This window comes from Microcebus murinus, chromosome 2 (genome assembly GCF_040939455.1).
Source record: "Microcebus murinus isolate Inina chromosome 2, M.murinus_Inina_mat1.0, whole genome shotgun sequence".
Classification (NCBI taxonomy): domain Eukaryota; kingdom Metazoa; phylum Chordata; class Mammalia; order Primates; family Cheirogaleidae; genus Microcebus; species Microcebus murinus.
Window position 1 is genome coordinate 3,940,575 of NC_134105.1, and position 26,790 is coordinate 3,967,364.

At 58.4% G+C, this 26,790-nt stretch overlaps 1 protein-coding gene across 1 annotated transcript; it reads left to right on the forward strand.

Moving 5' to 3' along the window:
• Positions 1-7,289: 7,289 nt before the first annotated feature.
• SLC45A1 (solute carrier family 45 member 1) lies at positions 7,290-26,203 on the forward strand. The gene is made up of 9 exons (XM_012791497.3): positions 7,290-7,385; positions 11,431-11,851; positions 12,415-12,507; positions 12,921-13,145; positions 16,899-17,629; positions 20,676-20,829; positions 21,776-21,952; positions 22,211-22,416; positions 25,790-26,203. Exons 2-9 carry the CDS (start codon positions 11,455-11,457, stop codon positions 26,054-26,056), a joined length of 2,250 nt encoding a protein of 749 aa, XP_012646951.2. The 5' UTR covers positions 7,290-7,385; positions 11,431-11,454; the 3' UTR covers positions 26,057-26,203.
• The last annotated feature ends 587 nt before the right edge of the window (positions 26,204-26,790 follow it).

Consider the following 26,790-nt stretch of genomic DNA (forward strand, 5'->3'; position numbering starts at 1 on the left):
TGTGGTGTCATCACAGGACTGTCATTTTGTGATTTTTGTCCCCATGCAAAGAAAATTTCTGAGTTTAACTCAGAGTCTCAGGGTAGCAGCTGGTCCCCCAGCAGGAGGAGCCGTGGCAATAGGAATAGCATGTGTGCACGTGTGCATGTACACATATCTCCGTGCACGTGTGCACGCATGTGCATACATGTCGCACGTCTCAGTGTGTGCGAAACTGTAGGGCGCGGTCAGAGCCATAGAGGCTGCCCGAAGAGCAGAAAGCAATGTTGACCAAAGACCACCGGTAACTTGTCAATGCCACACGATGTGAGAGGTGGCACATTTGTGTAGCACGCACTTTTCACACACAGGTGCACACACACCCCTGTGGCCCTGATCTGCCCCAAGGCAGCTCCCCTGAACAGCTGCGAACGCCGTATGCCAGGGAACGGATTGGGCATCGCCACGGGGACGTGGGAACAACCCCAGGAAGGACCGGTAACGAGGCCCGGGAGGCTCCCATCCTGCTCCCAGAGCGTGCAGGTGTGTGTGTGGGGGGGTGGGGGGTGGCGCGCATCCGCAGTCCTGGGTTTGAATCCCGCTCTGACCTCGCCCGTGGGGTCACATCCCCTCCCCTGCCCCCCGCCTCAGGCTTCTGCAGGGAAAAATACGGCAGGGATAAATGCCCATTTCATAAAGTTATGATGATTGCATGAGGTTAAAGTATATAAAAACCTTAATATAGTGCCTGGCACAAGATCTGTTATTAAAATAACATTATTCATAAGAATCCACATCTTCATATTTTGCAGAAAAAGCGCATTCACAAAATAAAAAGAAAAATCCAGCCTTAGAACCAAGAATCCTTGCAAGGTCAGAAAACGCTTTGAAAGGCCTCCCTCTTCCCCTTCCCACACCAGCCCAGGAAAGGCGGGACTCTTCCACCACCTTGTGGACGCCCGGGGATGGCAGGTGAGCAGCCACCGACTGACTCGCCCGGCTCTCCTGGGTCCTGCTGGCGCCCCGCAGGCTGGCACCGCCTTCCCGGTCTGACTCATTCTCCCCGGGACGACGCTGCGGCTCCTCCAGTCTTCATGCTCTTTTCCTCCCTGGGATGCGGCGGGGGGCTGGGCGGGGCTCGCGTGCCCACCTGGTATTGGGGTGGGGTCATGGCTGCATGCTGGTCCCCCCTGCCCCGTGCCCTGCAGGGCTGTGGGATTGGCAGAGCCCTGCTCCTGCTGCAGAGTTGGTGGGCATCTGCTACCCCGTGGTCCTGCCTGTCCCTGTAGACAGACCCCTCTGGGTCTCTCTGCCAAAGTCCCTGCCAGCCTCCCAGCCTGACCGTCCTTCCCACGCTGAGGCTGAGGGTCACCCCCAAGCCCCCCAGGCCAGGCCGCTGCCCATGCGGCCATCGCCATCACAGCCAAGGGAGCCTCACGGAACAAGTCAGACTGCCCCCAACACACGCCCTGCTCTGCTCCCCCAGCCGGGCTGGGCCCCCACTGGTGAGGGGCAGCTCTGCCCAGAGCAAACTCCTCCCAGCACAGGGACAGGCCCAGGAGCCAGACAGGGAGGAGGGAGCTCAGGAAGCAGCTCAACGCCTTCCTCCCTCCCCCATCTCCCTCCTTGTTCTGCCTCTCCCCACAGCCAGGCCCTGGGGTGGTCTTCTCCTGTCTCCTGCCATGTTCTCTGGCTCCTTCCACTCTAGTCTCCTGTCCACCTACTCACAAAACAGGGAGATCTTGTCTACACTAGGGGAGAAACACCACACTCTGATTTGTCCTTGGAAGGGTTAAAACCAAAAGTTCTAACCCTACAAGCTTCTAACTTCCCAAGGTTAAAACCGATCAAAGGAATTTTAAAAATTATTTTCTTTCTTAATATTGCTTAGATTTCAAGCCTCTTCTCTTGGTGCAAAATCCTGTTGTGAATATCAGAAAGTAGATATTGGCCGGGCGCGGTGGCTCACGCCTGTAATCCTAGCTCTCTGGGAGGCCAAGGCTGGCGGATTGCTCGAGGTCAGGAGTTCGAGACCAGCCTGAGCAAGAGCAAGACCCCGTCTCTACCATAAATAGAAAGAAATTAATTGGCCAACTAATATACATGGAAAAAATTAGTCGGGCATGGTGGCACATGTCTGTAGTCCCAGCTACTCGGGAGGCTGAGGCAGCAGGATTGCTTGAGCCCAGGAGTTTGAGGTTGCTGTGAGCTAGGCTGACGCCATAGCACTCTAGCCAGGGCAACAGAGTGAGTCTCTGTCTCAAAAAAAAAAAAAAAAAAAAGGAAAGTAGATGTTAACCTTGTTTCTTCAGCACTCTCAATCTTCCTGCCCCTCACCTCCCCCAAACAGCTAATAGCTACTCTGCACCCCCATCTCCTCCTCTCCTGGGAGCAGGGCCACAGTCCCCAGCCATGGCCCTGGCCAGGGGCAGCTGTGTCACTGGGTCCCAGCCAGTGGGATGTGAGTGGCCCAGGCCTCCTGCAAGCCTGGCCCCGCCCACATGCACTTGCCCAGGCCCCTCCCCCAGCCCACAGGGCAGAGCAGAGGAGGGAGCCTGGATCCCTGAATGACTTGGTGGAGGTCCCCACCCATCAGGGCCCTCAGACTGCACGTGAACAAGAAATCAGCTTCTATTGTGTTAAGCCCCCGAAATGTGGAGGTTTATTGTTTGCAGCTGTGAGCCTTACTAAATGGCAGGTAACCTGTTGTAATTCAGAAATAGAAGAACAATCGGGGAGCAGAGAGAAGCAGCAGCAAGAGCGACCCAGACGGACCAAAGCGTGAGCTCCGCTGCGTCCCCGAGTCCAGCGCTACCTCCTGCGACCGTCACCGCCACGCCCAAGAGAGAAGGGCCGAAGGGGACCCTAAGGAAGATAAAGCCAAGGCCAAGGATGAACCGCAGGGAAGATCCGCAGGGTTGTCTGCTAACCCTGCTCCTCCCAAGCCAGAGCCCAGGCCTAAAAAAGCCCCTGCCTGGAAAGGAGAGGAGGTACCCAGGGACGCAGGGAAAAGCTGACGCCGGCAAGGGGGAAATAGCCCGGCAGAAAACGCAGGTGCCAGAGCAGGCCAGGCTCAGGAAGCCCAGGTGCAGAGACGCCCAGGGAACTGTGCGCATTTTTGGTGACTGTGTGCTTCTGATGACTGTACAGTGTGAGATACTATTTTTGATCAAGTTTCACAAAAATGCAGAATTGTTTTACTTTTTTTTTTTTTAAGCTATGTTCTTAGCACACAGAATTCATTCAGGCAGGACACGGGCAGACAGTCGCTAACAGTACACAGCAGCTCCCGAACTCCCTTCTTCCGCGGCCCGCCCAAACCAGAAAGCCGCTGGGACCCGGTGCCGTCTCCATCTGACGCCCTGAGCAGGAGAAGTTTAGAGAGAGGGTCCACATTTCACACCCAGCTCGTTGTTTGACAACTTCTCACAGGCCCACCCTGACTTTCAGGAAACGGAATGAAAGTGGCAGAGGTTATTGTTCATTGTTGATTTGGGGGGAAGGGGCATATGTCCCTAACAGGGTGTCTCCGAGGCTAGACTGACACCGGGAAACACCTGTCCCCTCTGCTTCTGAGACAGCCTCTGGGCTCGCGGGAGGATTCCCTGACGCTGGCACCAAGGCCTTGTGGGACGGAAACACGCATTTGCTTTTGTGCCCTGTGGTCTAAACTCCCTGCACCAGCGTGGTCTAAACTCCCTTAAACCCAGACACCTCTTGGGACGTGGCCCCCAGTCATTGGTCACCCGTACGTCAAGTCTTCTGGGCTTCTGGTGGCACCACAGGATGGCGCCCCTCAGCGCAGCGGTTCCGTGTGTAGAGTGTGGGTCTTCAGATACATTCTGCCCTTGTCATTCCATTTCCTGAAAGTCGGGGTCGGCTTGTGCAAAGGTGTTAAACAACATGCTGAATGTGAAGTGTCAACCTTCATGTATGTCCTGTCCAGAGCATCACATGAAGTCGGCATTGGGTTTTACAGCGGCTTTCTGGTTTGGGGGGACCACGGAAGAAGGGAGTTTGGAAGCTGCTGTGTCCTAACGACTGTCTGCCCAGGCCCTGCCTGAAATGCCACAGTGGTTTATGAAAAGTGTCTGTAATAAAGCTGCATGGAGGCCGGGCGCGGTGGCTCACACCTGTAATCCTAGCTCTCTGGGAGGCCGAGGCGGGCGGATTGCTCAAGGTCAGGAGTTCGAAACCTGTCTCTACTATAAATAGAGCGAGACCCTGTCCCTACTATAAATAGAAAGAAATTAATTGGCCAACTAAAATATATATAGAAAAAATTAGCCGGGCATGGTGGCGCATGCCTGTAGTCCCAGCTACTCGTGAGGCTAAGGCAGGAAAATTGCTTGAGTCCAGGAGATTGAGGTTGCTGTGAGCTAGGCTGACGCCATGGCACTCACTCTAGCCTGGGCAACAGAGTGAGACTATGTCTCAAAATAAATAAATAAATAAATAAAGCTGCACACAGTTTGGCTTGGGACAAAAAGCACATTGGTATTTTGTCCAAGCTATGACTCCCGTTATAGAGGTTAAATAAGACAGAGCAGCTCTCGGAAGGCTCCTTCTCTTCCGCCTGGCCAGTAGCTATTAGTTTCTTAAGCATGAAATATCCGATTTCTTTAATTTCTAAGTTTGACGGTTAATATCTGTGACATTTCACTTTGACACGTCTTGTTTTATTTTTATCATAAGGGTACATCCTTGTGCGTTCAAATGCAGTTCTTGACTTGTGATTATATTTCAAAATTTTTTTTGGAACAATTTTTGTACAACCATAGATAAGTCAAAATTCATATTATTTTCAAATATGAGTTCCGCCATAAAACCAATACCACGCAGCTCAAATATCAACAAAGTGTTTGGAAAGGATGTGGCTAATGAACACACAGTATGTAGATGGTTTAAAAAGGTCTGTTGTGATAATTTTATTCTTAAAAATGAACCACACGGACGACCTGAGATCATGGCGGATAATGATAAACTAAACACTGTCGTGGAAGTGAATTCATCTCAACCTATGCATAAATTAAAAACAAGATTTGACGTTTTTATTCTATTCCAACAATGTTAGGCCATGTAAAACAAATTTACAAGGTAAAGAAGCTGGATAGATGGGTACTACATACATTAAACAAACATCAAAAGAAAAATCATCTCGAAGCTTGCTTTCTTTGCTGTCATGACATAAAAAAGTGAACCATTTCTACATCGTATTGTTGTGTGTGATAAAAAATAGATTCTTTTTGACAATCACAAGTGTTCAGCATAATGACTGGATAAAGATGAAGTGCTGAAACACAGTCCAAAACCAAATATTCATCGACAAAAGCTACTGGCGTCTGTTTGGCGGCCCAGCACTGGTATTATCCACTACAGCTTCATGAAACCTGGTCACTTCAAACGATGAGGGTGCTTGCGATTAAGCAGCCAACACTGGTCAATAGAGACGGGCCACTCCCCTTGTGAGACACCACTCAACCACATGTCGCACAAACAACGCTGCTCAAACTACAGCGACTGGACTTGGAAACTCTGTGTCATCCACCCTATTCACCAGACGTTGCACCAACTGACATCCACTCCTTCCAGGCTTTGGACCACTTTTTACAAGGAAAAATATTCAATTCTCAACGAGCTGTGGAAAACACCTTTCTCGATTTCATCACCACTGGCTCTCCAGGCTTCTTCGCTGCTGCATAAACAGGCCACCGCTAACTTGGCAAAACTGTGTCAACAGTTTAGGTGCATACTTTGATTAATTGTACTGCTTCCTGCTTGAGATATAATAAACTAAACTGTTAGCTCAAAAATCGGACATTCCATATTTAATGACCTAATATTAAAATTCCCGCAGCTTCCCCTGCACCGCTCCCTGGGGGTGCGTGGTCCACAGTCGGCCTGCTGTGAGCCCCAGGTACAGGTGACTCACAAAGGACCATCTCTGAGCTCCAGACCTATGACTCTAATGCCTAGCCTCATCAAAGGCCCCTCAAACTCAGCCTGTGGAAGAGCAAATCTATGACTCTTACCCCACCCCCCACCTGCAATCTACCTTCCCTCATTCCAGTAGTTGAGCAGGAAACTTCTCGGCACTCCCCCTTCCTTCCCGTACTCCCCGCCCTCCACCTACCACCAAGTCCTGTTGGTTTTACCTCCTAAATGCCTAGATAATCCATCACCGCTGTCCCTCCGCTGCAAAGCCCCTCCTCCCACCTGGGCCACCCCATTACCTTTAACCTGGTGACCCCCCTGGGCCCTGAGCCCCTCCAATCCTTTTTCCACCCTGAAGTTTATGATCTTTCCAAAATATGCGTAAGATTTACATAAAACCTTTCCAGGCTTCTCTTTGCTGTCAGGAAATGACAACTGCCCGGGAGGCCCCACCTGGGCCCGCCGGCACCCCCTCCTCTCTGGCCTCTGCTCTGCAGTGCGGACCCCTCTATCTGGAACCCGCCGCTCTCTCCGCTCAGCCTTAACTGTGCCTCTCAAGTGTCCCTCCCTGGAGTAACCCTCAGCCCTCCCAACGGGGTCAGATGGTCAGATACCCCGGTATGAACCTCCCCAGAGCTTGGTGCCTCCCCTCTGCATTCCTGCTGGGGCGGGAATGCCCCTACAGGCTGTGTGGTTATTTGACCTGGCATTGTGTGACGCAGCCCCTCACTTCTACCCCAGGGCCTTGGCACTTGCCCTTCCCTGTGCCTGGCATGCCCTTCCCCCACCCCGCCCAGTGTCTGTGTGGCCGGCCCCCTTGCCTCCTCCAAGTCCTTCTTCAAATGTCACCTTCCAGGTGAGGCCTCATCAATGACCCCATTGAAAACTGCAACAGCACCGCCCCCACCCCAGCCTGCACCCCCTTCCCTGGGCAGCCACTGTCTCCTGGCCTGGTGCTCACTTCTTTCCTGTCTTGTCTAATGTGTCCCCCCCCAACATGCCACCCCGCAGGGGCAAGGACCTCGTGTTGTTCACTGCCGTGCCCTCAGTGCCCAGCACAGTGCCAGGCGCAGCCCGTGCCCCGACGCGTTTGTTAGGCGAATACGCGAACGCAGGTCAGCCGCCGGGCAGGGCCTACCGTGCGCACCGCGCCTGGCGCGCTCCGTGCAGCGTTTATTTACAAACGACGGCAAGGGGACGTGCCTTTCTCCACGACCAGAAGAACTGGGGCCGGGAGCTGCTGCACCGCGCGACACCGGCAGGCGCCCCGGGCCGGGCGGCGCGGGACCGGCGGGCGGCGCCGCTTTAAGGCCGCGCGGGGCGGCGGGGGCTGCGGGCGTGACGTCACGGCCCCGCCCGCGGGGAGATGCCGCAGCCGCAGCGCGGGCCGGGGGCGGCCGGGCGGGGACCGAGCTGCGCCCGGCGGCAGGAGCCCGGCCTCCGGAAGGGATGCCCCGCGCCTCGACCCTCAGGTACCCGCTGCGCGCGCCGCCCCGCCCCGGCCTTGCCCCCGGGCCCGGAGAGCCGGGATGGGGGCTCGCGGTTGGCACCAGACCTTTGTTCTTCTTGGAAGTCAAATTAATTGAGCCGTAAATGGAGCCCTTGTGTCGCCCCCGGGGTGCAGAGCCCCCAGGCCCAGACGAGGGTAGCATGTCGGTGGCAGGTTCTCCCATCCTTTGGCAAGGAGACAGGAACACCCGAATGCACCCCCAGCGTGCGGCGGCTTGTTGACGCTGGAGGCCTGGTCCCCAGTCACCTGGGCAGGTGTCATCAGCTTCCGGTTCACCTCCTGCCCCAGGCTGAACCCTCTTGGTGGCCAGGGGCCGCTGGATAACCTCCATCAGCATCCCAGGGTTGCTTAGGAAGAGGCCAAGGATTCCTGCCTTGAGCCCCGGGTAACATGGCAAGGTGGGAGCAAGAGGCTTATAAGCAATTCGGTTAATTCCCTCCTCCACAAATAAATGACTTCTCAGATTGTTTCTGGCCTTACCATGCTGTGCATGCCTGTCAGCTTGAATAGGGAAGCGGAGTCGGGTGCAGAGGAATCCCCAGGTGCAATGTGCACCTGGCCGGGGTTTTGGAGAGAGTTGGCCCTCAGGTGGGGTCGAAGTGCGGAAGTCGGGAAGGGAGACACAAGCTCGCTAGATACATCCTCCCAAGTCCAAGGGGCCTTTAGTGGCCTGGGAGGACTTCCCTGAAGTAGTCACTTTGAGAATCGGTGGAAGGAAGGGTGGCCCTGAGTGACCCCGTAGTGCAAAGTCCGTTGTCATATAGAGAAGAGGAGAAAGAAATGAGGAAATGATTTTGGCTCATAGTAGGAGAATTGTAAGCATTCAAATTTCATGGACCTTGTTTATTTTTTTAATCATTTGCAGCTTAAACTTCCCATGACACAGTTTGAGGGATCGGTATTCTGAAAGCACCCAGGGCCCTGAGTGTCACCTCTGGGGGTCCAGGGACGTGTCTGCATTTTCTTTAGACTGAGTAAAAGGGTCGTAGAATGCGATAAAGGTCTGGTGAATCCTCCTATTAGTGCATTAAAATTATATGTCATCGTTTTAAATTTCACTTTCACTCATTTTTTAATAATATTCAGAAATGAATTTTAAAAATTCTTTTTAGAATAAACTTTCACGAACAGCTTTTAAGAAATGTATTTTTAAAAATAAAAACGGTGATACTGATCCCTAAATTTGCAGGTGAGCCCCTTAGCGAAGGCGTTTTTCAAGCTCAGGTTGAATTCTGGTCCAGAGGGCAGAGAGGGTGGGCGGGGTGTGAGGGTCTCACTGCGCTGGGACAGGCTGCAGGCGGTGGCGGGAGGTGATGCTGGGGTTGTCCTGTTGCAGCTGAGACCTGGACCGTCTACACGGGCCATCTGAAGGAGGGCCCAAAAGGCCGCCCTTTTCAAAAATATACTTCTGCCATATGCTGTTGAGAGCTGCAGCTTCTCCAAACTGGGCCCACTGTTCTTCATTTCAAAATTAAAGGGAAGGTTTCTAATGCACGTGCACTTACGTTCACATTCAGAGGGGAAAGTGCTGATGGGAGGAGGGTGGAGAGCGGGAAGGGAGCTGGCCACGAAGGGCGAACGAGCGGCGTGGCCTGCAGTGGCCAGGTCAGGCTCTCCAGCTCACCTGCGCTAGGGGTGGCCGGGACCCCTAAGGAGACAGAGGCACCATGCGGTTGGAAGTGGCTCTCTGTTTCTGTGCCTTCAGTGAACCCAGCTCAGGCGTGGAGCAGCTACTAGGGTTTGGGAAGGAGGGGCAGCCCATCGGCAGATTTTACTATGCGGGAGGGCCTGGGCGAGCCCCATGAGGAACATGAATAAGCTTAGTCTTCTAAAAATGTTAATCTGGGCTTAATCTTCATCAGTGTATTATATTTCCAATGAAGCATTACTTGTCTGCATAGTTCTTGGATCCATCTGTTCTCATCTTACGGAGAGCATGGCTTTTCCTAAGGCTACGAAACAAGCCATTTATAGAAGTGACAGGAGACTGAGTCTCTCTGTCTGTGTCACTCCCTCGCTCTGTTACTGCAGACTGAAATGTGTATCTTAGCAGGTCTTCAGGGCCCTTCAGCATGAGCTAATGCCTTCCTGATGGCTTCCTCGTGTGGTCACTGTTGCCCATCTCTCTACACTGATGGGTCCCACCGCCTAGAACACCTTTCCTCCACTCTTCCACCTAACACGAGGGCAAGGACTGTGTCGTTCTTTTATCTCTATGACCTCAGGGTCTTGGTACTCAATACTCAGCCGAAGGGGAGGATGGGTGGGTGGGAGGATGGGAGGATGGGTGGGTGGGAGGATGGGAGGATGGGAGGATGGGTGGGTGGGAGGAGAGTGGGACAAGAAGATGGGTAGATGAGTGGATGGAAAGACAGGGAGTGGATGGAAAGACAGACGTGTCCCTGGGTGGTGGGATGGATGGATGGATAGATGAATGGAAGGTGGATGGAGGGAGAGAAGGTGGGCCATTGGGTTAACAGTGTTCTGAATCCTGCTAGGGTGTCTCTAGACCCAATCATTGTCACCATCCGTGTCTTCTGAAGAGATGGAAGACAGTCTGGAGTGGGCAGGGTGGTGGAGGAGTTTGGGATACAAATCTGGAGTGAGGACTCTCAGAATGATCCATAGAGAGGTCTCCAACTCGCGACAGTGTGATGGAAAGTGGGGTGGTTAGTTAATGTCAGAAACGAGAGCCTGATTTCTGAAGTTAAACTCATTTTGAAAGAAAGTTTATACTCTTTATCTTGGTGAATGACATCATCGCCGGGGAAGCCTGTCCGTGTTGGGGAGTTGTCCCGGTTTAGGGGACGCCTTCTCAGGAAGGGCTGCGAACGGAATAGAGTCACTGGCTGTCGTGCGAGGCGGGTGCGGTGGGCCTCGACAGGGAGGTCAGGCAGAGTCCCGGGACCTCCCTCGGTTGTGTTTGTGCCTCTTTCCCCCTGATCTCAGAGGCTCTCCCCTTCCTGTGCTTAGGGACACGGACGTTGGCCAAAACACACAAGTCAACGTGTTAGAATCGATTCCTTTAATAGTCATAATCTAGATTAATTCCAAACACCGCCCGGGGGGAGCAGGTGTCTGGGCTGCTCGGAGGCAACCCGGGCGGGGCCGGGGGCAGAGCAGGGGGGAGGCGGGGGGGTCTGTGAAGGCCTCAAACTTGCCCCTTCCCTCCCTTGGTCATGGGTGTAAACATCACAGCTGAGGATGGGGGGAACCTATCACCCCTCCTGGCTCTTCTTGTGCCCCCACTCTTTTCCTAAACCGTATCTGCGTTCTGGGCGCTGTCTGCGACAGTCTGTTTGCAAACGCTGTGGGAGGCTCGGGTCTCCTGACGGCCGAAAGTTCTCCAGCCAGGTTGAGGCTGAGAGGAAAGGGCTGTGCAGGCCCCTCAGCTGCTCCTGGAAGGGTCCCTCTAGTGCCTCTGGGGGGGGGAGGAAAGCCAGGAACTGGGGAGGGGCTGTGACTGTCCTGCTGTCCCCTCACCGTGGGGGAGCGCTCAGGGTGCTCGTGGGTGGTCCCTGTCCCACGCCCCGTCACCCCCACTCCGGTCCCCTAGGACCTTCAGGGAAGCGCAGATTAGCCGTGGAAATGGGCCGCAGGCCCTAAAATAGCCTGGCGTCCTCAGGGCCCGACAGTAGCCGCCGGGCTGCTCTCGCTTCTTTGCGTGGCCGTCCGACAGAGCCTCTGTGTGGGGACCGTCCCCTTGAGGTCCCGTGCGGGGCCCTGTAGGGCTGCGGGTCCCCTCTCTGAGCAGGGAGAGCCGACGGCTTCGGCCTCCGCGGGCAGGTGAGCCACTTGGACGGGAAAATGAGGCCGGGTGACGTCATCCATGCGCAATGGGCTCTGCTTTCGGGGGACGGTGTTGTGTCTGAATGCCCCGCTATGAACCCGACTTTCCCCGTGTGGGAAGGATGAGGGGATGGGGCAGGGGATGCCTGGGAAATCAGCCCTCACCGCCGGGCCCCGGGTGGAAGTAACGCAGGGCCCCGCACGGGCTTTCCCCGCAGGGACACCCCGCAGGCCCGCCTAGAATGATCGCCCCGGCGAGCAGCCCCCCTCCGGGCGAGGCCGGCGTCCCCAGTGCGGCTCCTCAGGACCTCTGGAGGCCTCAGGGCTCTGCCTACTCGGGGTCCGTGACGCAGCACATCAGCCACCGGGCCAACAACTTCAAGCGGCACCCCAAGAGGAGGAAGTGCATCCGCCCCTCTCCGCCCCCGCCCCCCAACACCCCATGCCCAATCGAGCTGGTGGACTTTGGGGACCTGCACCCCCAGAGGTCCTTCCGGGAGCTGCTCTTCAACGGCTGCATTCTGTTCGGCATCGAGTTCAGCTACGCCATGGAGACCGCGTACGTGACCCCGGTGCTCCTCCAGATGGGCCTGCCCGACCAGCTCTACAGCCTGGTGTGGTTCATCAGCCCCATCCTCGGTGAGCCCCAGCTCGGCCCCGTGCCGGGTGGCCTCCGGAAACCTCCAGAAGCTTCCGGAAGCCTCCTCAGTCGAAGCAGCTTGAGGGTCCAGCGGGGACAGGGAGGAGCGAGAGTTAAGTTTTGCTCGTCAGTACAGGGCCGTAGGGGACACAGGTGTGGCCAGTCACAGCCCAGGTTTGAAGTCCCCTGTCTAAACCAGACACAGAGCAGGAGCTTAGCAAACCCCAGGGGTTACTGCCGTCCCACGCCGCTGTCACCGGGGATCCGAGCGATAAAGCCCGGTGCGATTTGGGTCTGGCAGGTTCCAAAATCTCCCGGGTCCCCAAGGAAAGCCATGGCTGCCTAATGCCTTATAAGGGTCCAAAAGCCGAAAATGTAAGGAGATGCTGAGCGATTCCAGGGGCCTGTCCTTTGTTCCCTAGCGTAGGGGTCTTGTCGCTCATTCTGAATTTCGGCACCTTATTCTTTTGACGTGTTGGGGACCTCCGAGCGCAGGTGCTTGGGGACGCGAGGAGGCCGAGTGTCGGGGACCCCGCGGTGACCGCCGCCCGCTCTGTTGCAGGGTTCCTGCTGCAGCCTCTTCTGGGTGCTTGGAGTGACCGATGTACCTCAAGGTTTGGAAGGAGACGCCCTTTCATTCTTGTCCTGGCGATAGGTCTGTTGTTTCGGCATGGAAATAAAATGGAGGAAAAAAAAAAAAAAAGGCCCCGACTGCTTTTATTGAAAGGAAAATCTAAAGGCGTGTTGACCAAGCAGTTACCCAGACAGCCCCGGCCCTCTCTGGCGTGGCGGCAGGGAGCCCCTGCAACCCGCCTAGTGTCATTGTGAAAGTGGATCGCTTGGATCATCTGTTAAAAATAAGTCACTAAAGTTCATCTCCTCCCTGCCCTGCCCGATGAAATAAAAGCCCTGACCCGGGAGTCTGCAGGTGGCTTTTCCCAGGGGCTCTGCTTGAAGTTTAATTTTGAAACGTTCTTGGGTGCGAAGGATCCCAGATGTGCAATGAACAGAGCTGGGGACAGGGCTGGGCCGCGTGTTCTGCGCGTGACTTTGTTTCCCTGTGTGCAGGGGCGTTGCTGGGCCTCTCGCTCTTGCTGAACGGCCGGGACATCGGGGTGGCGCTGGCCGACACGGCCGGCAACCACAAGTGGGGGCTCCTGCTGACCGTGTGCGGCGTGGTGCTCATGGACTTCAGCGCGGACTCGGCGGACAACCCCAGCCACGCCTACATGATGGACGTGTGCGGCCCGGCCGACCAGGACAGGGGCCTGAACATCCACGCCCTCCTGGCGGGTGAGTCGCGGCGGCCCCACGTGGAGGCCCTGCCTGGTTTAAAAAATAAGCTGAGAAAATTCAAATATGTAGATGAACATCGAAGGGGTAGAAAATATAGATCTCAAACAATATACAGCAGCAATAATATGTATATAACCAACAATAATGTGTGTGTGTGTACATAAAGACGGGCATATTTGATAAGTACTGTGTTTCCCCAAATATAAGACAGGGTCTTATGTTTATTTTTCCTCAAAAAGACACCCTAGGGCTTATTTTCAGGGGATGTGTAATTTTTTTTTACGTACAGTACAACGATCTACATTTATTCAAATATAGTTAAGTCGTGTTCTTCTGGAACATCATCATAACTCTCCAAACCCCGAATTCCATCCCAAATTTCTTGCAACTCCGTTTCCTTTAGAACCGTTGGCCCCAATCTCTCCCATGTCGAGCAACAGAGCTCTCCTGGGCCAGGTGAGAAGGGCTGCTCGTCTTCTTTCCCGCTCTGCGACGAAGTGCACTGTTGTGCAGATGCTGCGTGGGTCTTATTTTCGGGGTACGGCTTCCATTGTGCAGATGCTTAGAAATCCTGCTCAGGCTTATTTTGTGGGTAGGTCTTATTTTCTGGGAAACACAGTAGTTGATCCTCATTATTCGAGGTAGTGGCGTTCTATGAAGTCACCGGGGAGGCAGAATTAGGGGACACACACCCATTGCTCCTGGGAGAAGTACAGGGTTAGGTTCCTGCGGGCCTCTGGTCACAACGTTTTCATCCAGTGATCAGCACACGACTTTGTTTTATGGGTTTCCGCTTAAAAACATCGTGGCTCATACACACCATGGACTCATTCACGTTGAACCCGTGGCTCATGAGTCTGAACGAAGCTTCTCTGACATCACGGCCGCCTTGAACTTCGGAGCGCTGGGCAGCGCTTGCACACTGCGCTCGGGGCCGTTTTGAACAGTGAAACACCAGCAAAAAGCACAGAAATACAAAAAATGGGGCACTACATAGACCACACAAAGACGCCTGTTACCGTGTGAGGGCGGAGACAGCACACGGAGCCTGGTCGGGCCCCAGCTGGGACTTGGTGGCCCCGGGAGGCTGAAGGTCTGGGCTGCTCTGGGGCGTCCTTGAGTGATCGCGACAGCACCGTGGGTGTCTCGTGTGGGGTCACTTGTAGTAAATAGTAAGTGGGTGGATTCGCAGATACACAGTCTGCAAATAATGAGGATAGAGTGTGTGTGTGTACACACGCATGGCTATATACATGCATGTGCATATGTGTACATACATGACACCTATACACACGCCTGTGGCAAAACATGAGAAACATTTCTATCAAAGTCGGGAACAAGGCGAGAATGCCCTGGCCACACAGGGCCACTGCCATCAGACAGTTGACACAAACAAGAGGTGTAGAGGTCAGAGATGTCACCGCCGACTCTGGGACTGTATGTAGGAAAACTTTAAGGGATTTAACCTCAAAACGGTACAAGAATTCAGTATGATGTCTGGTTATCAGAATGTTACATACAAACTCAATACCTCTAACTTTCCTATGTGAAACACTCACCTCCTTATAAAATAAAGCAGAAGAGAAGAATCCCATTTAAGACAGAGATGTGTAATTCACATCTCTTTACCTTGGGAGCCACGAGAACTATTTTTCAAGTTGCATATAACACATGCACAGAAAACAATAAAAAATAAATTTTTCATTAAATTAGAAAGGATCATTTTGTTTTCAAAGTTTTTATTTTATTTTCATAATAAAACACTGTGGCCCCAAGGAAAAAAATTGTTTTCTTGTTTGGCAGTCAGTGTGTTAAAAATCAAAGGAAAGGCAGGCAGGGACAGTGGTTCACACCTGTAATCCCAGCACTTTGGGAGGCCAAGGTGGGAGGATCGCTTGCAGTCAGGAGTTCGAGACCAGCCTGGGCAACATAGTGACACCCCATCCCTACAAAAAAATTTTAAAAAATTAGCACATTGTGGTGGCTTGAAGCTGTAGTCCCAGCTACTCAGGAGGCCGAGAAAGGAGGGTGGTTTGAGGCCAAGAGTTGGAGGTTGCAGTGAGCTATGATGATGCCACAGCACTCTGGCCTGGTTAAGAGAGCAAGGCCCCATCTCAAAAAAAAAAAAAAAAAAAAAAGAAAAGAAAAAGGAAAATCTAGGGAAAAGCTTAGCAAGACATGTGCAGGAGCCGTATGAAGAGGCTGGGTTGCCCGGTAGTTGGAGGCTCAGGTTCTGCGATCTGAAAGCCCGAGTTGGTTCTGGGCTTTTCCTCCTGTTAATTCTAGGGCACTGGGCAAATGGTTGCGGCTCATGTCTCTATTTCTACACGTGTGCTGACGTGTGTGCTATGTGTGCTGACATGCGCTGATGTGTTCTGACACATGTGCTGCCACGAGCCAAGGGGACTTCTGAAGGGGCCTCTTGGGGCCAGCGCTGGGTTTGGAGGACAGGAGGAGGGACTCTGGTTTCAACCTTATGTTCGTCTGTGTTGTTTCTTACCTGTGAGAATGTGTCGCTTTGATCATTTAAAAAAATTAGTTAATAAGGGTCATCTGGAATCCGACCTTGGTTAGGGTCACAAAACAGCAGAAAGGATGGGCGGGGGCAGAGGGGGCACCAATAGGACCATGAGCCTGAGAAGTGGAGAATAATGAAATGCCAAAGGGGACAGGGCGACTGGCCAGTGCAGGAGGAAGAGGCCGACCGGGGAAGGGACCGCAGCCTCCAGGAGAACATGGGCCGAAGTCTCATGGCCAGTCTGGGCACAGGAAGGGAGTTCCGCGGTGGGACCACGACAGCTCTGTCCGTGGTCACGTCCCTCTGTGGACATGTGTGGAAGGCTGAGACAGGTGTGCCCGAAGCCCAGGCCTGTCCATAGAAGTTATTGTTTCAAAGGTAAACTCCCGGCACGGCCAGTTCTCCCAGGAGTGACGTGCTGGTTACACGCAGGTTCCTCTTCCTGAGCGGTGTCAACCAAGCGGTGTCGCCTCTGTGCTCGAAGTATAGCCCAACCCCTAGAAAACAAGCTAAAATGTGGGGTCCGTGACATAGCAGAGAACGGCTGGGTATTGGGGTGTCGAGGCTTCAGGGTGCTGGGGCTGGTGGGGCCGGCGGAGCCGGCGGGGCGGAGCCGTCGCGGGGTCCCCAGCCTCTGGGCACGCACAGAGGCCAGTCTGCTGCCCTGCCCGGGGGCTGCTGGCGCTCTGAGCTGTGGGACGAGAAGGCGGCAGTGCGGAAAGGAAGGAATCTCGAATTCCTCCCCGTTTTCCGATGGCTCCGGGACCCAGAGGGCTGCCCGCTGGGGTGGGGACCGGGTTACCACTCGAGGACGGCGGCAAGCGAACACCGTGCACTCGCATGTGGCTGTCTGTGGGCGAGAGATGGGCTCTCTCGGTGTTCCTGACGCTAGAGGCGGCTCCAGGGGACGCTGTGACCCCGTGTAAACATTCACCTCAGTGTCCCTAGAAGGTGGCGTGGAAAGTAGAAGGAAGTGTGGGCAGGTGGTCACTCTGCCGCCAAGCCCCAGGGTCGGCGCCAGGAGAGGCCGGGGCCACTGGCCGTGGAGGCAGGGGAGGGGACGTCCCCGAGGGGCCTGCCTGCGCGTCCGGTCCCCACGCCCACTGGAGTTCGGGTGGGACGGAGCCAGGTCCTGGGGCCACACCTGCTGCTCTACCGTCCTCCCGGGGGTGGAGCCGCCCTCCCGTGGGGGTGGACGCAGCGAGGGACTGAAATCCCGATTCTCTCCCCAGGTCTCGGAGGAGGGTTCGGATACGTGGTCGGGGGGATCCACTGGGATAAAACCGGCTTCGGGAGAGCCCTGGGCGGGCAGCTGCGCGTCATTTACATCTTCACCGTGGTCACCCTGAGCGTGACCACCGTCCTGACCCTGGTCAGCATCCCCGAGAGGCCCCTGCGGCCTCCGGGCCAGAAGAGGACGGCCATGAAGAGCCCCAGCCTGCCGCTGCCACCCTCCCCGCCCGTCCTGTTCGAGGAGGGCGCCCGAGCCACCCTGCCCTGCCAGGCGGCCACCAGCTTCTCCAGCCCCATCTCCCCGCTCAGCCCCCTCACGCCCAAGTACGGCAGCTTCCTCAGCAGGGACAGCTCCCTGACGGGCATCAGCGAGTTCGCCTCCTCCTTCGGCACCTCCCACATAGACAGCGTCCTCATCGACTGCTTCACGGGCGGCCACGACAGCTGCCCCGGCCTCCCCGCCAGCCTCCCCCGGCAGCCCCTGAGCCTCAGCTTCCCCCGGGCCCCCGACGGCTTCCCCCGCCAGGACCGCGGGCTTCCGGACCGGAGGGAGGGCGCCCTGACCTCCGGCCCCGACGGAGAGGTTCTGCGGGTGGGCTCCTTGGACACCTCCAAGCCCAGGTCGTCGGCAGGGATTCTGAAGAGACCCCAGACCCTGGCCATCCCAGACGCAGCTGGAGGCGGGGGCCCCGAGACCAGCCGGAGGAGGAACGTGACCTTCAGCCAACAGGTAAAAGTGCAGGTGGGGGACGGGGCTCAGAGGGCAGTGTGGGGCTGTCCCCCGGTCGGCTGGACCAGCGGTCCCCAACTCTTTTGGCACCAGGGGCTGGTTTCCATGGAAGACCATTTTTCCGTGGACCGGGGTTGGAGGGGGGATGGTTTTGGGGTGATTGGAGCGCATCACATTTACTGTGCAGTCAGACCTCTCTGCTAACGATGATCCGTACCTGTAGCTGCTGCCCTGTGCTCGCGTCACCGCCTCAGCTCCCCTCCGACCGTCAGGCACTGGGTTCTCATAAGGAGCCACAGCCTAGACCCCAAGCGCGCAGTTCACAGTAGGGCTCTCGCTCCTGTGAGAATCTGATGCCACCGCTGATCTGACAGGAGGCGGGGCTCAGGCGGTGACGCGGGCCATGCCAGTGGTGTCGGTCAGTGGCCCGGGGGTTGGGGACCGCGGGGTTGCACGACAGAGCAGGGTCAACCCGGGAGGAATTCCCGGCCAGCACGGAGGCCATCTAAAGGGCTCTGATCCAATGAGACAAGCCCCAGCGACGTCCACATGGCCACTCGCGCATCAGGTAACCCGTTCTGGGCCTGTCGCAGGTCCACCGCGGGCAGGCGAGTGCCAGGCACCCATGGGGTGTTGGGGTCAGGCGGCCAGGGACCCGTCACCCCGTCACCCGTCACCCGGCCGGGAGTTAAAGTGATGACCCTTTCGAGCACTGTCAGGTTTGCCCAGAGGTGATTCAGGCCGGGCCCGTCCCTCCGGCGCGTCTGTTGCGCGCGTGGAGCGTGTCCCGCCTGTGTCTAGCATGTTCCCCCAGCGTGCGGCCCGCGGCCCCGGCTGGCCGTGGCGTGAATCTGGGGCCAACAATCTCGGTCTTCACGGGAGACAAAAGCAACTCGTCAGACTTCCAGGTGTCTCTGGGACGTCCCTCGGCTCCCAGAGGCTGTCGAAACCCCGTTCTCGAGGGCAGTGGCATCTTCCGCGGAAGGCTGTTTGAGCTGCATTCTGTGCACGCTGGGCTGGCTGCGAGCCACCGACCGATTCGCGGGGTTCTGCCAGCGTTCGGAATCCGTGGTCTTGAGGGGACCACGTTGAATAAAAGGAGGGTTGTTCTCCTCCTTTTATTAAGTGGCCGTACGCAGGGCGCACTGCGGGAGAGATCACTTCGGCAGGATCCCGGGGCTCCGCGGGCCCGGGTCCCAGAGGACGAGTCTGACCTGCCCAGGTCCCCTGGGGAGGCAGCAGGGGGACTAGAGGCGTCACCCAGGGTCACTGCTCGGGCCACAGCCCTGCCTGACCCCGTCCGGGTCCACCTGGGACGAGGACAAATGGGTCCCATTAGGTGCCTTCCTCAGGGAGCCCCGTGTCCCTTCCCCGTGCCTGGGCAGACGCCCCCGATTAGCCGGGGGATGATGGGGTGGGGGGCCGTGTCTCGAGGAGGCTGTTTGATGCCCCGTAGCACGGCGGTGCGTCCCGTGCACCTTGCTGCGGCCAGCTGTCCTCGTGCCACGGCCCAGTCGCTTAAGCTTGGCGGTCGTCCCATCCCAAGGAAGGACACTGCCAAGGAGGTCCTAGTCTTGTGGGAAGGTGGACTGAGGGTCCCGGGGAGCAGGGTCGAGGACGTCACACGCTCGTGTGTCCATGAAGGGTTTGAAGAGCTGGAAATCACTGGAGCATCAGGACAGCCGGTCGTGCAAGGAGGGAGACGCTCTGGTGGCCAGTCCAGGGCGTTGTCCTCACCCCATGTCCATCGAGTGGGTGGTGTGGCCTTTCACCCACCCTGGAGTACCCTATCCCGTTTTTAAAAAATTCAAACTGGCCGGGAGCGGTGGCTCACGCCTGTGATCCTAGCACTCTGGGAGGCCGAGGTGGGAGGATCGGTTGAGCACAGGAGTTCGAGACCAGCCTGAGCAAGAGCGAGACCCCCTCTCTACTATAAATAGAAAGAAATTAGATGGACAACTAAAAATATACAGAAAAAATTAGCCGGGCATGGTGGCACATGCCTGTAGTCCCAGCTACTCGGGAGGCTGAGGCAGAAGGATCGCTTGAGCCCAGGAGATTGAGGTTGCTGTGAGCTAGGCTGACGCCACGACACTCACTCTAGCCCGGGCAACACAGTGAGACTCTGTCTCAAAAAAAAAAAAAAAAATTCAAACTGGCTTCTAGATCCGGTGCTTTAGGTATGGTTGAAAAATCTCCATTTTAATCCTTTTCCCCCCATTTCCATCTCCAGATAGTGTGGTTTCTGCACCAGTTCTTTGAGGAAAGTAAAAATCACGTGCTAAATATAAACACATCGGGCTCCAGCGGATTCAGAGGTGCAATGTTAGCGTCTGTCCCCGCGGGCGCCCAGCCCTGCCAGCGTGGCTGCTGGGGGTCCGGCGCTGTGGTCTGACTCCCACCCGGGAAGTCCGGGCGCTGCCAGCACCGCACGCCCCTGTGGGCCAGGGCAGCGTCTCCTCTCTCTTCTCAAACCATCTCGGGGCTGGAGTGATCAGTTCCCCTGAGGGGGCCTGCACCCCAAACCCTCTCGTCCAGGAGGGGTTCACAAACCCAGCCAGCCTGAGCGCCAGGGCGGAATCCAGCCCCCTCGGCCCACCTCCATCCCTGGACAATGGGGGTGTCTTGTGCCCTTGGGGAGCCCTTTGTGAGGCCCGAGGTGCACGGGTGGACGCCCCGTCCTCCCTGTGTCCACCTGTCCCGAGAGAACAGAGGAGCCCAGTCACCTTGAAACGAGTCTCTCGCAGCCCGGGCAACGCCTGCATGTGAACTGACCCGTACTTGCGTCATTTCAAACTTACTTCGTGTTTTGCAAGGATCGTCTCCCTCCCCCGGCACAGATCCTGACCCTGTGGCCAAACCGTGGGCGCACCGGGAACAGGAGTCCATCCTTAGCTGCTCCCCGTCTCAGGAGGGCCTGGGTCACCGCCCTCCAGCGCGAGCGCAGACCCTCCCAGCCCCAGGTGCCCCGGCCCTGCCAGCTGGCGGCCTTCCTGGGCCTGCGGTGGGTCGGGGCTCTGACGCGAGCTCTGGGGCTTCCCTGCAGGTCGCGAACATTCTGCTCAACGGCGTCAAGTACGAGAGCGAGCTGACGGGCGCCAGCGAGCGGGCGGAGCAGCCCCTGTCGGTGCGGCGCCTCTGCGCCACCATCTGCAACATGCCCACGGCGCTGCGCAACCTCTGCGTCAACCACTTCCTGGGTGAGCTCCCCGCAAAGCCGCCCCGCGGTGCGGGGGCCTGCTGCGTGACGGGGACGGGGCCACCTGTCCAGGGCCTCTCGCCCCGTGGGCCGCCCAGGACAGCGCCCAGGGGCCTGCTCTGGGCAGCCCCACCCGGAGCCAGGGGTCCCGGTTGAGGGGCACATGGCCTCCCCGGGCCCAAACCCGCGCTCGGGACGGCTCCCAGGTAAGCCGCGGCCCTTCCCCGCCGCGCCTTGCCCGTCCCGCCCGCGTGGCCGCCGCGTGGGAGTCCGCACGGCCTGGCGCTCGGCTGCCGTGGAGAAGCCCCAGCCCACGTTTCGCTCCCTTTGGCGTCCCGTGGCTGCCGCGCCGGCGGAGCCCTGAGCGTGCGCAGGCGTCCGGGATCACCCAGGGCCCGGGCGCACCGCGGGACGGGAGTCGGCGGGCCGCGCGGGAGGCGGTCTGGCAGCCCGCGAGCAGGGACGGCGTCCAGAACGGGCGCGCAGGCGTCTTCCCGCAACGCGGTGCGTGGCGGCCACAGACGGGGTGGCGGATGTCCGCGTGCGACCCGAGGGAGGTGTTCAGTGTATCATGGCGGTCCGCATGGTGAACGATGTTGCTGCCCTTAGAGTGTCTGTGACGCCTCCGTCCCCCACCAACGGAGGCCCTGGCGCCGGGCGGAGGGCAGAGCTCTGACGTCTCACTGGCGATGACAGGCAGTGGATCTGCAGCGACCTCTGCACCCCAGTCAAATCGCCCCCGGCCCAGACAGCCGGGGCGCCCCGTGCTCATAGGAGCGCATGTTTATTTGACAGGAAAGGCCGGGCGGGCCCTGCGCCGTGTCTGTGCGGGTGGGCTGGAGGCAGTCTCTTCTCCGCGCCAGGGTCTAGAAGGGTCGCCCGTGGCTCCTGCAGCGGTGGAAGCTGCTCAGAAAGGGCGCCGCGGTCACGCCCGCTTCCTCCCGCAGGGTGGCTCTCCTTCGAGGGCATGCTGCTCTTCTACACGGACTTCATGGGCGAGGTGGTGTTCCAGGGGGACCCCAAGGCCCCGCACGCGTCCGAGGCCTACCAGAAGTACAACAGCGGCGTCGCCATGGGCTGCTGGGGCATGTGCATCTACGCCTTCAGCGCCGCCTTCTACTCAGGTGCCCGCCCCGCGCCCGGCCCGGCTTGGCGCCCGCGGCCCTGGCTTGGGGCGCCCGCGGGTGTTGGGTCAGGAGGGCCGTGTCTTCACGGTCACAGACGCGAAATCCGAGGTGGGGGCGGGTGCCGGCCCCGCTGCTCTGGGCCTGGGGGAGACCAAGCCTGAGGGTGTCAGGGGACAGCCTGGGGGGCCCGGGAAGCTGGGTCCCCGGAGGCCACGGGGCCGGGCGGCGGCCGCTGACCCTGTCCCTGGCCCGCAGCCATCCTGGAGAAGCTGGAGGAGTTCCTCAGTGTGCGCACGCTCTACTTCATCGCCTATCTCGCCTTCGGCCTGGGCACGGGGCTCGCCACCCTCTCCAGGAACCTCTACGTGGTCCTGTCGCTCTGCGTGACCTACGGGGTTTTGTTCTCCACGCTGTGCACCCTGCCCTACTCGCTGCTCTGCGACTACTACCAGAGCAAGAAGGTGAGCGCCGCCCTCCGCCTGGCTCCGGCCGCTTCCCGGAGAAGCCACTCGGGGAGAGATACACGGTCTTGGGGACACACGGTCTCAGGGACAGCCACACAGTCCCGGGGATGGCCACATGGTCCTGGGGACGGCCACACAATCTTGGGGACGGCCACACGGTCTTGGGGACAGACACACTGTCCCGGGGATGGCCACACAGTCTTGGGAACAGACACACTGTCCCGGGGACGGCCACACGGTCCCGAGGACGGCCACACGGTCCCGAGGACGGCCACACAGTCCCAGGGACGGCCACATGGTCTTGGGGAAGGCCACACGGTCCCGGGGACGGCCACACAGTCTTGGGGAAGGCCACACGGTCCCGGGGACGGCCACACGGTCTCGGGGACGGCCACACGGTCCCGGGGACGGCCACACGGTCCCGGGGACGGCCACACGGTCTCAGGGACGGCCACACGGTCCCGGGGACGGCCACACAGTCCCGGGGACGGCCACACAGTCTCGGGGACGGCCACACGGTCCCGGGAACGGCCACACAGTCTTGGGGACGGCCACACGGTCCCGGGGACGGCCACACGGTCTTGGGAACGGCCACACTGTCTCAGGATGGCCACACAGTCTCAGGGACGGCCACACAGTCTCGGGGACGGCCACACGGTCCCGGGGACGGCCACACGGTCTTGGGGACGGCCACACGGTCCCGGGGACGGCCACACGGTCTTGGGGACGGCCACACGGTCTTGGGGACGGCCACACGGTCTCAGGGATGGCCACACGGTCCTGGAGACAGACACACGGTCTCAGGGATGGCCACAGGGTCTTGGGGCCACCCCACTTCTCCCTGCACCCCACCAGGCCTGGGCACACAGGTCCCAGCAGTCCAGGGCCGGGCTTAGGAGAGGCCAGTGAGGCACAAAATGTGCAGCAGTCAAGGTTGTTTTTAATGCTCACGATAACAGTTTATTCCAGGAAAAGGACCACCCGGGGGACTATGCACACAGGCCACAGCCCAGGAAAAATGCAGACAGGAAGCTCCTGTCACCTCCTCTCGGGGTGGGGATGCGATAGTCTCTGGGCGTCAGTGTGTGACAATGTCACGCAGTGCTGCCCACCGTGGACGCCCCGAGCTCCAATTCTCAGGTTTCCGGGGCTCCGTGGCATGGTGTGGCTGGTCCACTGCCGTATAGTTGGTCGCAGTGTCCAGATGACTGGACCGGGTGACCCAAAGCTCCCGCCCCAGGTGGCAGAGTTGGTCATTCTGGCGGGACCAGTCTTTTCCTTAAGACCACACGGATGTGGCCGGACCCCAAATCGCACCATAGCGTAGGACCCAAGGCCACAGGCAGACGGAGACTCTGGCCGCGCCCAGGGCAAAGGCCAGACCTCCCTGGGGACAAGGCCACGCGCTTCCCCCCGCGGGTGCTGCCTCCCCCGGTCCGGCACCTCGCTCTCGTCCCTCCGAGGGTCGCTCGGCTTCCTGCGCTAGTCTCCTCCTTTCCCTCCACGCCGCTTCCAAGCCACGCCCTTTCCTTTGCTGTCGCTTTCCCTCCCTTCTAGAAGCTTCCTAGTACTGCCGGCGGCTCTGCAGTCCCAGCTGCTGGACATGGGGGGCCGGGGCTTGCTTGAGCCCGGGAGGCCAAGGCCGCGGTGCGCGGTGATCGGCCACTCCGGCCTGGAATAAAACTCAGCTGCCAACAGTCGGTCCTCCCTGTGCCCGGGCCCCTCATCACTGCCGGCCTGCATCCGCTCCCGCAGGGCGAGGAGGACGTAGGGGAAAGGACACAAAGAGAGACGACGACATAGCTAAACACGGGGTCACTCCCACAACCCCACACAGCCGCTGTCCCCGCACGGCGACAGACACGGTGACCACTGTCTCACGTAGCAGTGACGGGCATCCGATGCCACCACGGTGTTTTCAGAAATCAGAATTAATGGCAAAAAAAACCCCACAGCAAGCGAAAAAGTCCCAATTTTAAATAAAGGCAGGATCCGTGAGCGTGTCGGGCCACGCCTCGCCGGAGTCCGAGGCGAAAGGAGAACCGCGGCGCTGGTCCTGCCTCTTAAAGCAATCCCGCGTTTTGTCCGGCCTGGGTTCTCCTTTACCCCCGTGCCGAGACACGGCTCGCCGTGCGGCAGCGTGCAAGTCGCCGGGTTCCCGTGCAACCACAGAGCTGTGCAGCCGCCACCGCAACCCATTTTAGAACACGTTTGTCACCTGTCACCCCAGGAAGAAGCCCCTCAGCACCCCCCACCACCCTCCTCTTTGCCCTGGGCCTTGGTGGTGGCGGCGGCGGCAGTGGCCTGTTTTCTGTCCCCGTGGACTTGCCTATCATGGGCGTGTCATGTGGACAGACACTCACAACGTGTGGGCTTCCCCGTCCGGCTCCCGTGACTCAGTGGGGCGTGTGTCAGCGCCTCGTGCCTGCCTCTGGGCGCGTGATGTCCCACCGTGAACTGTCTGCAGTGACTTGGAAGCCAAGCCGCTGTGTTGAAATGTCATTTGCATCACCAAGGTTCTGGTGCCTCCTTGAGTCTCGTGCTGCAGTTGCCTGCCGGCCCGGCCCCGATTTGCTTTGAGGAGTTTGCTGTCTTGGCAGGGCCACCGGCCCCAGTGAAGAGCAGCGTCGCCCGGCAGGCCGCAGCGGAAGCCGTGACGCGGCGGAAGCCATGACGCGCTCTCAGCTCCGGCTCAGTCGCACTGGGTGGGCAGCGTCCCCTTGTCAACCCCCTGCAGCCCGCCGCCTCCCTCACCGGGGTCCGAGGTGTGCCAGCGCAAGGCACAGGACCGTCCTTCCCCAGGGGAGGGGACACCGAGGGCCACTCTGACCAGATTCGGTGGGAGCTGACGGGAATCTGGGGCCCGTGGAGTCCCCCAGATGCTCGTGTGTCCCCAGGCTCCACTGGGCGGCAGGTCCAGGGCTGACCGCGTGCCCAAGGCCTGCACCCCGAAGGCCACGTCCTGCCACTGTCCCCCGGCAGTGCAGCGTGCGGGAGCCTCCAGCGGGAGCCACAGGGACCTCCGGGAAAACGGGGAAGGTCCGGGCGCTGTCCCTGTGATGGGGAGATCAGCCGAGTGGCAGGCCTCTCCTGACAGGCGGGGAAGGGGCTGTTTCCTCCCGGGTGAGAGGCGGGGAGTGTCCTGCGAGACCGCCCTCCGCCCCACGGGTCACAGGTGCTTTTCACTGTGTCACCTCTCCAGACACAGATGTTATCACACTCCTGGCTGAACTCCCCGCGTGCGTTGGCGCTGGAAAATGTGAAGCCGCCGTGCGGGGGCCTGCGGGATGCTGCGGGTTCCGTCACCTCCTCACCGGGCCCCCACGTGGCGGGCCATGGTGGGTCTCACTGACACGTGTCCTCTGCTCAGTTCGCAGGGTCCGGCGTGGACGGCACGCGGCGGGGCATGGGCGTGGACATCTCCCTGCTGAGCTGCCAGTACTTCCTGGCCCAGATCCTGGTGTCGCTGGTGCTGGGGCCCCTGACCTCGGCCGTGGGCAGCGCCAACGGGGTGATGTACTTCTCCAGCCTCGTGTCCTTCCTCGGCTGCTTCTACTCCTCCCTGTTCGTCATTTATGAAATCCCCCCCGGTGACGCCGCGGACGAGGAGCGCCGGCCCCTCCTGCTGGACGTCTGACCGCGGGAGCCCGGCCAGCCTGGGCTCTGGGCGGCCCGCCGGCTCCGGAGCGGGCGGAGCCGGAGAGACCAGAGGGCCTTGGTGGACAGGGGCCCGCCTCCTGCTGGAATGTAAATATGTGATAAAACAATAAAGGACAGCAGCAAAGCCTGCGGTTTCTAGGTGTGGCTCCTCTGAGGGGTAAGAGGTCACCCGGGCACTGGGCTACTCTCTCCAGGGGGGCTTGGCAGGGGAGGTTTGTAAGAATCATTTATCCAAAGTAAAGGTGCGACCCGGTGCTTCTCAGCCAGGGGCCGTTTTGCCACCCCCTCCCCAGTAAGACAGTCGGCAATGTCTGGAGATACTGGCGGTTGTCCCAACTCAGGTGGGTGCTACTGTCCAGGGATGCTATAAACACCCTACAGGCCACGGCCCCCAGCAACAAAGAACCGTCAACCCCGGATGTCAGTGGTGCTGAGGTAGAGAGAGCCTGGTCCAACCGGACCACACTCTGTGCATTGCGTCCCAGAGTCAGAGCATACAGTTCTTTTGGGTCAGAAGGTATTATTGCTATTCATTCATTCATTCATTCATTCACTTATTCTCTCATTCATCCACTCATCCACACATCCACATATCCATCATCCATCCATCCACATATCTACCCATCCACTATATATCCACCCATCCACATATCTACTCATCCATCCATCCACATATCCACCCATCTACATACCCATTCATCCACCCATCCA

What these genes read in the sequence shown, in the direction of transcription:
- SLC45A1 (XM_012791497.3), top strand. Translation starts at nt 11,455, where the DNA reads ATGATCGCCCCGGCGAGCAGCCCCCCTCCGGGCGAGGCCGGCGTCCCC. An exon ending in CATTCTTGTCCTGGCGATAG is followed by an intron (nt 12,508 to 12,920) that starts GTCTGTTGTTTC and finishes CCCTGTGTGCAG; the next exon opens with GGGCGTTGCTGGGCCTCTCG. An exon ending in CATCCACGCCCTCCTGGCGG is followed by an intron (nt 13,146 to 16,898) that starts GTGAGTCGCGGC and finishes TTCTCTCCCCAG; the next exon opens with GTCTCGGAGGAGGGTTCGGA.